This window comes from Triturus cristatus, chromosome 8 (assembly GCF_964204655.1).
Source record: "Triturus cristatus chromosome 8, aTriCri1.1, whole genome shotgun sequence".
In the NCBI taxonomy this organism is placed as follows: Eukaryota; Metazoa; Chordata; class Amphibia; order Caudata; family Salamandridae; genus Triturus; species Triturus cristatus.
The window spans coordinates 1379251332-1379264383 of NC_140591.1; the positions used below are offsets into that span (position 1 = coordinate 1379251332).

Genomic DNA, 13052 nt, shown 5'->3' on the forward strand with positions numbered 1-13052 from the left:
GCAGCGGTGTAGTCGCTTGATGTCGAGCCACTAGGCGCTTCACCGCTCACTCCCAAATCACTTTAGAATTCATGGTGCAGCCGTTTGGCCAAGTCCTGGAGTTATGGTCAGCTCTAGGCACCACAAGCAAACCAGGTGGGGGTCTCTCACAGACATTTGTTTGTGGCAGGCTTCACAGGCTTTAAACCTCACAGGCTCAAAATTTGAGGCCGATATCAAAGTTGCTGAAGATAAACACAAACAACTGAGTATATGGACTTAAGGGCGTCACAACATTAGAGGACAACTGAAAACACTGCTGGCGAGCAGGTCTGAAATAGGGCTCCTTGCCCTTATTGGGAAGGCATACAGATATGTAAAATAAGTGAAAGATTCTATGTGCTAAGCAAAACAAATCTAGATTAGCACGTTTAACACTCTATGCTGGGGTCCTAATATTCGAAACTAGTAAGTAAGACATATTCCACTATTACTACAAATAGCTACAACTTAAGGAAGACAATCCATTTGAAACTCAGACCGACTTACAGAGAAACATACATTTCCCTGCGATCAAAGCAGACAAAAGATAATCTGTCTTGAACCCTATCACATATGTCTAAGTACTAATGCCCATTAGCAACATGAAATCCCTTAAATCACCAGGACCGGACGGTTTTACTATCAAAAACTTTTTATAGGTGTTTGCGGGATAAGTGAGATCCATTTTGACAAGGTTATTTCAGTCTAGAGCAGAGAAGGGGGAGAAACCAGATACAATGTACTATGTCACAAGGTGACAACAAATTGCATATGAAGGTCCTAGCCACAAGGCTTGCCCCATCCTGCCAGAAATAATACACAAAGACTAATCAGGCTGTATCAAGGACAGACAGAAATTTGACAATGTTAGAGGAATAGTCAACAAAGAAGTGAAAGTGAAAAGAGAGAGATTTGGCAGGAACTATTAGCGCTATACACTGTCAAGGATTCTGACAAGTGAGGTGGTCCTTATTAAGAGAGGTAATGTTAACATTTGGGATGGGGGAAAATTGTATACAGATTGTGATGGCTCCATACACAAGCCACGATCAACAATCTTGGGCAATGGAATCTTTTTAAATAATTTTAGAACACCCAGGGGCATCAGATTAGCATGATCGATGTCATCACAACTCTTTGCATTTGCTATTGAGCAGTTAGCCAAACTGGAGATATAAGCGGGATGGACTTTGGCAGAAGGATCCATAAGAATGGTCCATACAATATCATGGTTTGCTGCTGATGACATTTTATTATTCCAGAAGGAACCACCACATCAGATCTGCGATAGACAGACAGACAGGACAGGAAAGACAGGACAGACAGACAGATAATCCAGTAAAACAGAACTTTTAATGGTGCAACACAATAGTGATAACAGAGACAGACTGAAGACAGCAGTTCTGTTAACAAACATAATCTGTTTGAAATACCTGGGAGTCCATATCACCCTACACACACCGAAAACATATAGGGGCCCTTAGACCGCAGCTGGAAGGCACTGCTCGAACTGAACTTGACAACTTATATTGATCCCATCCCCCACAGCAACTATCCATGATAATGCAGACTTCACACCAGCTAATGAGGGAGGAGATTATTGGAGTTGGCAGGAGGTAGAATACAGGTTACCAGGAGATCTATTTGAAGGCGATCAGATTAGAATTCTTTAGAACTGTAAATGAGTCTTCATGATATCAAAGAAGGAGTGATCAAGATACCAACATTTGTGCCACTGGCCATTGCAACCAAATAACCGTGCTGCAGCAATGAGACAGCTGACAGATTTCAAACAACTGATGACAACCATAGGTGCCTAAAGAGGGCAGTTCCCAAAATATACAATACTCTACTCCCCTATGAAACATTTTCTACAGGCATACATGACAAAAGTAATGTGGGCAACAGTACTAGATAGAGAAAGAGAGCACATGCACAGGGATGTCCTATGGATAGCTAATACTACTAACTATAAATCTGTCCTACAAAGTGACTTGGCCCTTAAAGTAAAGTTATGTTGGTCCTTAGCACCTGCAAGATTCAGCAAGTTTTAAGGACCTGTCCGATCGGTGTTGGAGGGGCTGCGGGTGTTGCGGAAGACTCAATCCACATATTGCGGGAAATGTCCTAGATATACATTACTTGGAATGATGTGTTGGCTGTAATTAAAGAAATTGTGGGCTTTGGTATCCTGAATGACCAGCCAATAGATACACTTGGCCTGAGACCTGCACAATGGAAGCACCAAAGACCAATGACCAGAAGATAATCTCCGACATAGCACTTGCAACAAAAATCATCATTGCTACAGCCGGAAAGCAATCCAACCCCCCAATGTCTAATCTGTGTTATAAAAAAAATTTGGGACACAATGGCGATGGAGAGGTTATCTGGCCATCTACTTAAAGAGAAGGAAGATTTTCTATCAGTATAGCAACCAGTGCTACACTGTATGGGGAAAGAATGTAGCTCTCAGAGACTATGGACTCTACATCTGTTCAACTAGTACAAGCGTAGAAAACCTGTAATATCTATGTAGGCCATCTGCAACATATCATGGAGTGGAGTAGTTGGTTACCTGCCTGTTTTTGGGGAAGTTATTTCATTAGGCCAAATCACAGAACATTTATGCCTAGGCAAATGTTGAGAAGACATATTGGGATTTGTTATTTGAAAGTCAATTAACCATGGCAATGAACTGTCACTTGCTGTACAAATGTTAATTAAGAAAAATCCAAAACAAAGTAACTAACCGTCAATACTGGAGACATCATTTTGGTTGCAGGCCTTCAATCTTGAAACACACTGAAGCACTAGTTCTTCTTTTAATTCATTGGGAAAAAAACTATGGAGACTTTGCAAAGTGTGCAAGTTCCCTTCTGTTAAAGGGAAAAACCTGTAAAACATACAAAAAGAGATTATCACAATTATGTCACAAAGTTCCAGATAGTAAGAAGGATTATCAAATGTAACCAATTAATGGCACAAGACTGAAAAGGAAAATGTTACTTACCCTGTAAGCATCTGTTTGTGATGATTCACATGCTTTGCATACTCCATACCGGTGATTAAAACAACACTATTGGTGGTGTTGTGACAGGCACCACAAGTGGTGACACATGGTATGATGTAAAAACAATTCTTCAACATTTGCTAATAATTATAGATAAAACAATTTCTCAACTCACAAGGGTGTAATAGTGAATCTCACTCACCAATTAAACCCTTATTCCTTGCCTCAACAGTACCAGCGGGGCTATGACACATCAAGGATAATTATCCTAAACAGGAGAAAGGTTATTGTAGGTTGCTAGCCCCGTATTTGGAAAGTTATCCCAAGTGTAGTTAGGGAAAGAGGGGTATTGTGGTGTCCTCCTCTGGTTGTTACCTGTACAAGCACTTTGGGTCACATTTTAGACTTTACAGAGAGCTACAGTGTTATCAAGGATGCATATCAATCATGTATTATTGACCATGTTTTTTCTTTCTTCTTTTTTCCTTAGATTACCCCCTACAACACTTAGGTACTTTCTCTAAATAACTCACGTGGTAGGTAGATTGCGTCAGTCACTAACCACAAGGTGTAGATAGTTTTAACATTGGTCTTGATGAATTGCCGTTTGATCTTTTAGACGCTGTAGCAAGAAACATGTTGACCGTAATAGAGTAGAGCATCACAATCTTGAACTAATAAATTTAAGATAGAAGTTGCCACTCTAGTTTTATTTTAATCAGGTAAGAGCCATTCTATTAAAGTACTGTTTTGGACTACCTAACCTGTTTTAAATTTCACCTACACTACAATACATCTACACGAGCCTAGGCCCCTCACCCACACCTCACCATACGGCAAGGAACAAAAGATCGCCACCAAAGAGCCCCATCATTGGGTGTTCATCTCCATGTGGCCACACATACCCACCATTATCTGAATATGGAGACCCTTTGTGGGGAGTCATCTAGTGGCTCCCCTGGAGGAGAGGGTGATGCAGGATAGTGTGGAAGTGGTGGAGATGGAGTTGGTATGGGAGGTGGAAGAGGTGAAGGGATGGTAGCTTTGTCCATAGTCTTCCATTTCGGAGGAACTAGCATGTGTAAAGCTTCTTTAAAAGTAAGCTTCCTTTCAGATGGTGGTGGAGAGGAAGATGTAGCCAGTATAGGTCCAGTATGAGCCTGGATATAAATTTTCTTCTGTCGCGTGTCCAGTTTCTCCTGTAACTTGTGCAGGAGTGGTTCCACCTGTGTGTTGGAACCAAGCTTGGAGGTCAGCTTGGACTGTTTCGGCTCCGAAGCTTTCGGCTTGGAAGTAGACTGCACACTCGGTGCTTGGGTGGAAGATGACGGCTGTTGGCTCGGTAACGAAAATCGACTCGATGCCGGTTGGTGGTCTTGGTTCGAGGAAGCCGAAGTAGATGGCTTCGACTCCTCATGAGCTATTGGTGCTGAGCTGAGTAGTGTTTTTTCAGTGCTGACCATGGCTAGATAGAAGTTGTGGCCTGAAGACCTGAGATTTTGAGACCAGCAGTGCTGAATGTTTTTTGGTAGGGTTATGCTGGAAGGCAGGAGCAGAGGGAAGTGTACTCACAGGTTGTTGAGCTGGAGTAATGTCTTCTACCTCAAAGTTCTCATGAAGCTCAGAGCCCAAACTTTCATCGACAGAGAAAGCCCCTTCCTCATCGATCGATGGCTGCTCCTCACCAAAGATGTTGGGAGCGTCATTGGTGGCTCTGTAAGACATCTTGAGGTGACGAGCTCTCGGATCCTGAAGAGTCGTTTTGGAGCGAAAGGACTTGCAGGCGTTGTAGACCACTTGGTTGTGCTCAGCGGACAAGCATAAGTTGCACACCGAGCGTTGGTCTGTGTGAGGGTACTTTGCGTGGCAACGTGGACAGAACCGAAAGGGGGTGTATTCCATTACCAGTGAAGCATTTTCGAGAAGACTGGTAACAAGGGAGAAGGTAGGCCCCTAAGGGCACTGCCCTGAAGGGGATTCAATCAAATTGAGTCAAACTGGTGAAGTTTTTAATGGGAGTCACAGAAGGAAAAGTGAGCGCGACAACAAAACCGTCGAAGACAGAGAGAAGAACAGGAGAAACAAACAAACAGGTTCGAAACACGGAGTAGAGACACACACATCCGAACCTGATGCCGGAGAAAAAACAAACTAACAATTTAGTTGATGCCCATGAGCATTACTACCAAGAGGAAGAGTCACTTGACCTCGTAACTCGAAAGACTTCGAAGAAAAACAACTTGCTTCAACTCCAGACCCAACACTAGATGACAGGAGTATGCGAGCATGTGTATCTACACCCACACATGCGAACATGTACTTACCAGTTAAACTAGTTGTCCATCATGAAGTTAGAAGAGATGGAGCAAAACATTTTTTTACACTACACGTAAACATTCCACCATATGTAGATTTAGTTAATCACAGAGAGCGATGAATAAAAGATCTTAAAGGTACTCGCTCCTTCTTTGGTAGCTTGAAAAAGCAGGAGGGTTTACCTGTGAGAGTTGTTTTCTCTGTATCGTTGACTAATTTTCCATAAGGATATTGCATGGCGAAAAAGGGTTTTGCCACCTCCCTCCGACCTCCCCTTTTCCTCGGCTGTGCTTGCCCGATCACATGGAAACTTTACAGGAAGGATCTGAGATAGATTACATTTGTTCTCTTAAGCTTCATGAGGATTCATTAAACAGCAGCAAAGTTATTTGCAAAACAAAAAGCGCTCTTCCTATGGAAATTCTGACTAAACAATAAATACACAGTGACTCAAACTATTCAAACAACTGACATCTACTGTTCTTCATTTGTTTCTGTACCTGTGCCAATTTGGCGTTTTCAGCATTATGGTTGGCAAGAGTTATGCCATGTGCCATTTGCATTGCGAACAATAACGGGTACATTTCAGTGGTTTGGTGAGTTTGAGTCAAAATCATAACCTACTTTTTAAATATGTTTTTTTCGGTAAATTTCATTGGTTTTCTAATTATTTACATAATTTTCACTCCCTGCTGTTAACGTCCAAATCGGCCAGGCCCTGCTCCCAACCCGCCATGGCCACCAAACACCCACTGAGCACAGCCTGCCATGTACCTAATGTGCGCTGTGCACTGCCTTTGGCAAGGCGCTGTTCCAAAAACACTTTTGGCTGTGTGCAGCAGAGGATGGTTGCATGGTTGTCTGGCTTGCGCCAGGCTTAATTTGCCAAGCAGATTAATTAAACAGCATAAAAGTAATTAATGAATGATTTCCCTCCCATTCATCTCCCCTCCCTCAACAGAGCTGCTCAAAAGTTGACATAACCCACAGTAAGCTAATTGGCCGACTGGCTCTGATTAAAATTATTATCCAGGCTACACTACCTTTTCTATAATGTGCCTGCCACATTGAATCCATTTTTTTTTTAAACACTCTGATCTCACATGATCTCCCTAGCCTGGGTGGGAAAACAACCTAAAAGGCGCTGGAAAGTATTGACACTACCGTACAATTGTTGGGGATAGTACACTATAGATTTTGAGCTTTATTATAACTGTGCCCAAGCACACTTTGCATACTATTGGTTACATCCTTCCCCGAATGTGACACACATAGCAATAGAGCATGACACAGCTATCCCTCACGCACTAGGCGCAATAGTCAGCGGCCGGTCTGCGATTAACTGGGTAGCCTGCACACAGGTAAACTGGTACGAATACGTCAACATATGTCACATAGTACACTCTATGCCCCTAGACTATTTTGACATACTAACCGCTAGGGTACAAGCATGGGGGATTCATAAGGTGGAAGATATCTACCTAGATGCCCATATTTTGACAGCTCAATCATACTAGTCGGAGAACAGTGCTTCCCGATGGATACACTCATTGATCTAGGACTCCGGGTGCTGTGTAAGGAACATTATTCCTCCTTTTCACGAGAATCCCCATCCTGCAAGCCACTAAGACTGATCATCAACCACTACATCTAACAAGCACCTAGTTACCACATTATACTCCACAATACAGAGTAAGGCTCCAATAGCCAAGCCTAATGCTAGACCATAAATGAGAGGCAGATATAGGTGAGGTGCTCACAGTCAAAGAATAGGCAAATAGCTGCGAGCAAACTAGGAGGTTCCCCCCGAATGACAGGTCACACCTCATTCACTTCAAATTCTTACACCAACTGTAGTGATTCTACCTTCACATGGTCAGAAGCAGAACTTCATATGATCCCAGCTGCCGTAGATGGAAAGCTCTGGCTATGAACGTCATCCACTGGCATTCCTCTCAGAATAAAACATTTGGGTGTGTGGTGTTTGGGACCCTCTAGGACATGACTGGTCTAAAACTGCTGTCATCTGCTAAAATATCCCTTGCTGTGCTTCTGGAGAAGTAGCTGGTGGACTATGTCTGGGTTAGGGTTAAGGCCCGTTCTGTCAGAAAAGAGCTGGATGATTATTGCAATTCACAACTGAAATTCTATTATACCACTATCCGCAAGCCAGCAGATTGGGGATCTTGAGTCAGGATTTCTTGTTGCAAAATAAGACACTGGCATTGGAGAGAAAAAATTAAATAATTAACCCTTTTGTATGTTGTGTTACATGTTATGGGGGCAGACTTAAGACATGTGTCTCATTATTGTAAGTGTATAGGTTTCCATATGGTTCTCATATTTCCTCTATCCTTACACAATGCCTTCTCTAAACACTTATGAATGTGGCATGACGTTTCGACCCATGCGTGTAAGTAAGCAAATACAGTGAGCACAGTTTCTGATTCTTCATAGACTAAAAAATGCATGTGTGGGCGGCAGATCACACAACTAAATCGCTAGTTTCTAAGGAGATGTCAATAAAAATAATCACACAATTCTCATAATATTTTGCAAATACTTCTCAACACTATCAAGGATGATTTAACAAGCACATTGTGTTGTTATGTCCCAAAATAATTTCACTATTCTATTTTAAACGTGACAGCATTTCATTCAGCAATATTTTAACTGCTTTATTAAAGAGTAATTAAATTAAAATAAGGGTATACACGTTAATTGCATAAAAAGGTATAGATGGGGCAGAAGCGAGATATGATGAAGTAACAAGAAGAGTAAATTAAAGAATATCCATCCTCACATAAATGTATGGGGTGGCATCCTGATGGAGTACCACATATTTCCAGAAAATAGGAGGCTTCATTCTTTTCACTCACAAAGCACTTGAAAATGAAAAACTTCTAGCAGACCACATCAAAATAAACCTACCTTTCTGTTTTTTCAACATATGGCTTCAATTCGCAAAACTGAATTTCTGTTGTTTGCACCAATTTACCAGCTGCCAAGGACCAAAGTGAGCCACATTCTTTTGACCTGCATTATACAGAAAGTGAACAGCAACACCATTTAGTAGACAGAACAAACAACATACAAAACCTTAGAAATTTACTGCTGTAAACTCGTGTGAAATTTCGGTGTTTGGAACTGTTAAAATGTACAGGCTAAAAAATGTCATGCTTTTCCAATGAAGAACTATCAGAAAATGTCGATTCATGGCCTACCAAACACTGTAATTCATATTTTTAGATTATGCTCAACTTGGTAGAGATTAGGTTGCTATAGATAAATTGAAGCCAGTACGCCTCAATAAATTCAAGCACTAAAAAACTGGAAAATCTAAATAGAAAATGTACACATTTTTACGATTTATTGCTCAAGATCATTTATATGATCTACCAAAAATTGCACGAGCCAATGCAAAGCTTGTTTTGGATAATTAACCTTAAAATGCAGGTGGACATTCCTCTGCCAATAAGTAGTTTTCTTAAAAGAATGGCCTGATGGTGCATGCAATTATTTTTCATCTGATGGAAAAAGCGATGTTATACTTATGACCCAATAACCCTTTTTAAATGTGCACATTCAACTCATAACAACCTTTCTTTAGGGTTCATTCTTACTGATATTGTATGTAACGTCTTCGCTATAAGAAAGGGAATTGAAAGGTGCCCACGGTGAGGATTCAATCTGAGACGTTACAAAACAAAGTCCAGAACATGATGAAAACGTGTGTTTATTCATAAATTGCAGTAATAAAAAGTAATGTTTCTGTAAAGGGCACAAACGTGTTTTTTCAAAAATTTCCAAGTTATATGCTCTAATGGGGCACAGTGTAGAATCAAAGAGCATCCAAAGTAAGTGTTTGACAATTTAAAAGATATAAATATGAAATAATGTCCCCTGAAGTAAAGCACTGGAATAAATATCTCCAACAAAACTGTTTCTGAAAGTAGAACCTGCAACCATTGCATCTACACTTAAAAAATAAGCATTCAAAAACTAATTTCGACCAAAAAGATACTCTATTAATTGGTTTCTACGAAAAGGTAAATGCCTTTCATTCTGAAAATTTCCATTAAACAGTTTAGATTAAATGGTTTCTCAGTTATGGTATTCCAGGATATCGTTTTACTATGAAATCACATATAACTATCACTAACACCAGCCAACATGTGTGCATACAGGCCACTTTCTCAAGGCTCCTAAATCACTGGGCAATTGATTTCCATGTTTCAACTAACATCTATAATTCCCACTTTCTTTGGGACCAAATGATAGCCATTCTCTCCAAACATCAAATTTGGAGTGCCCACAATAAATATCCTTCATTTTCATGACAGGATTTAAAGGCACTCAGTATTCACAAGACTTAATAGCGCCAAATTATTTCAGAGAGCCGTACATTTGGTAGACTGCTTCCTATATTTTTAAATTGAAACAAGTTCCTTTCGGAACTTGAACCTTTGTCAGTGCCTTCTGTGCCAGGTGCAAAAACGGGCAGGAGACACAAACAATCCTGCTTTAGCAGACAGGTTTATTGAGGAAGCAATGCGGAATGGATAACATTTTGTTGCTTGGTTTAATACTCTAAAAATGTGGCACAAGTAAGAGGTGCCCAGTTAATATGACATTTCACAAATATATACTGGCTATTCCTCTGAAAAAAGATGCGCAATTGTGGAATTCCATATGAATTGCTTTCTTTAATAACAATCCCTTTGAAAATCAGAAAGAGTGATGATGGGTCCAAAAAGAGGTAAGCCTAAAACATCTAAAATGAAAATGGGTATGTACAAGAACCCATAATTGCACTGTTGCTTTTTTCAATGTATAGGTCTGAGCTACCCCAAGCACTGCAAACAACCAGGATTCCTCCACCCATTTTTGGCATGAGTGTTAGCAGCTCATGTAGTCCTATGGGATTCATCTCCAAAGGAGAATAAATACAATAGAAAATGACAGCAAAACATAATATGTCCAAAACAAATGTACTGATAGCTGTTGAGAACCAAAATTAGATAACTTTTAAATGGTATTTAAATAATGACAGTACATAAATAGTGACAGTTCTGTTACTTCAAAATATGGTTCAAAATATGATTGGTGCACTTAATAGGCACACTGTGCATGAATGCACACTTGTGGAAATGGACAAGCGCATACATACAATGGAGTGCTGTGACCTTTGAAAATGGCCTAAGAGGCTAAAATCGCTCACATCTTATTGCACGGCCTGGACTGATTTTTAATTCTTGGTATTAGTTATGGGTGTCAACAGAGGTGCTCAGACTGGATCTGCAGATGATTGTAGTGTAAGGTACACCTGGGGTCCTTCATCAGGAGCAGGAATACCATTCAACTCTCAACCCTGAAGACAATGGGGGATGCCATGAACTAAGGATTGTTTCAAGAATAAGGTGTTCTGTATAAGTTTAAGAAAAATATACCTTTTGCACTTGTGGCATTTGAAATCTTAGGGCTTAGAAGTAGGAGTAAATCAGTCAATTTATTAAAATCACATCGTGTAATGACAAATCTTTAACAGTGTATATACTGCAACTTGTTCATAATACTGCTAATGAATTTAGGCTATTGATATAAGGGTCTTCGGGAGTAATAGGTGAATTTTGAGAGGTAGAGATACACAATACAGTATACTTGGTATTTATTTGGCATGCACTGATGCCTTCTTGGCAACAATTTTTACAGCAAACATTTAAAAAGGATGACAAGTCTATTTAAGAAGCAGTGGAGCTTATGAACACACCTTATCATTAAGTGATTGTTATACTATTAATATTTATAAATTAAAAAACATTTTAGGAACAACACTATGTGTTTCATTTGTAAAACTGAATTGAATAAACTGGAAAGTTTAGTTTACTTTTCGCAAAAGCGATAATCGAAACAAGAAATAAAATCTGAATTTGAATGCCTCATTTAAATTGTATGTATTTAAGTAGACCTTCACCTGACATAAGGTCATCCTTAAAAACAAATTCTTTATCAAGTATACATGCAATAAAACTGCAAAGCTACCACACAAAAACCCCAGACAATAAAATATAGTGATCACCTTAGAATAAACAGAGGCCAAGGACAGCAAATTATTTCCAAATGCTTTCTGATGAGACTACATTGCATGTGGCACATGGCAGAAGGATTAGGACCACCAAGATCATGGATGATGGAAGCCAGACTTGCAGCCTGCCGTAAGGCGATTAAAGTTCATCACATTACCTTATGTGACTGCTTATTGTATTACACTGCATCACTGCTACAAACATAGTCTCTCTATTCTGTGAGCCTTTTTGATGACGTATAACACAGATATTAACCCTAATTGTTTAAGTGTTTAATAACAAATGCCATCTGTTTGGTTATAAAGAGCCCACATTATTGCAGTCCTTTTGCCTACAGCATTATACTTTTTTATCTTATGGTATGCACTCCTACTTACAACCAGATGCCACAAGCAAAGTATTCCAGGATGCACCACTGGACATGCTGACATCAAAGGAAGTGGAAAGAAATATTAATACGTCGTGCGTTATGACACTCCTGCACCACTGCTGGGATTAAACCTGAAGCCACATAAATATCAGCAAGGATTTCGTCACTTGCTGACATTTATAGATCAAACACCTATGATAAGGCTCTGGAATGGTAAGCAAATGGTGAAAAATAAGATGGCAATAAGTGAATTACGTTGCTTAAATTTCAAATATTTTACCTTAGTTCAAAACCAGCTCTTTCCATGACAGCAGAGACTGGAGCTCTAACATGTCCTTGATTGAGTCAAATACCCAATAAAACAAAACAGCACATGTTTCTCCGTAATTGTGCTTAGAGATTAGAAGTTCAAGAGAAAAATGTCAGAGAAGTAAGTCGTGTTTGCAAATTTGTGAAGAGAACACTGTCTAAACAAGCCCCTCTGGCCAGTATCTTAAGTCTCACCTGTGTCACAAAAAGTGAAGGGAGTCAAATTTCTGGCTTTTTTAAAACAAGGTAAGAGACAAAACAGGACAATATGTCCCACTCACCTTTCCATCAACAGGTCCTTGATGTCAGACAATATATCCGCAAAGTCCTTCAGTTTTTCTCGTGTGATATCTAATGTTTCAAACATTTCTAGACATTCAACTAGGACTGGAGGAAGCGTTTGTAGCTCATCACACCACTGCCATGAGTACAGTAATTCTGAAACTAAAGAGTAGGATTAGATTTAAAATGAATGCAATCATAAGGTGCAAACAGAACATGGAAAATAAGTATACACACTTAGGCCCTCATTACGAGTGGCCCGGAGCATTATCTGGGCCATTCTGAGAAGGCCGGTGTTTCCAGATTACCGGGTCCAGAAATGCCGAACAAGGTAATCCTGGGCCCAGGGACAAATATGTGATGTTATCCCGCAATCAATTACCCCGCATACCATCACCCCGCATTTTTTATAACGCAATTACAATGACCCCGCAAATTATCACAACGCAAACTTTTACAATGACTAAGCCTTTACCACGCATGCCATTACAACGCATAGGCATGCATGGTAAAGGTATACTCATTGTAAAAGTTTTAAAGGTAAGTGAGAGTACCCTACACTACCCTACACAGCACAACACTACCCTTAACCCTAAAACACTACCCTACACTACACAAACACTACCATAAACCCTAAAACACTACCCCAGCACGA

General features: G+C 40.0%; 1 protein-coding gene across 1 annotated transcript in view; it reads right to left on the reverse strand.

Annotated features, from left to right (window-relative positions):
* LTN1 (listerin E3 ubiquitin protein ligase 1) overlaps nt 1–13052 on the reverse strand; it is a 452785-nt gene that overhangs the window by 195585 nt on the left and 244148 nt on the right. The window contains exons 17-19 of the mRNA XM_085623083.1: nt 12397–12559; nt 8282–8386; nt 2775–2917 (exon numbers count right to left, since the gene is read on the reverse strand). Coding sequence (XP_085479209.1) covers nt 2775–2917; nt 8282–8386; nt 12397–12559 — 411 coding nt within the window. The remainder of the gene's footprint in view (nt 1–2774; nt 2918–8281; nt 8387–12396; nt 12560–13052) is intronic.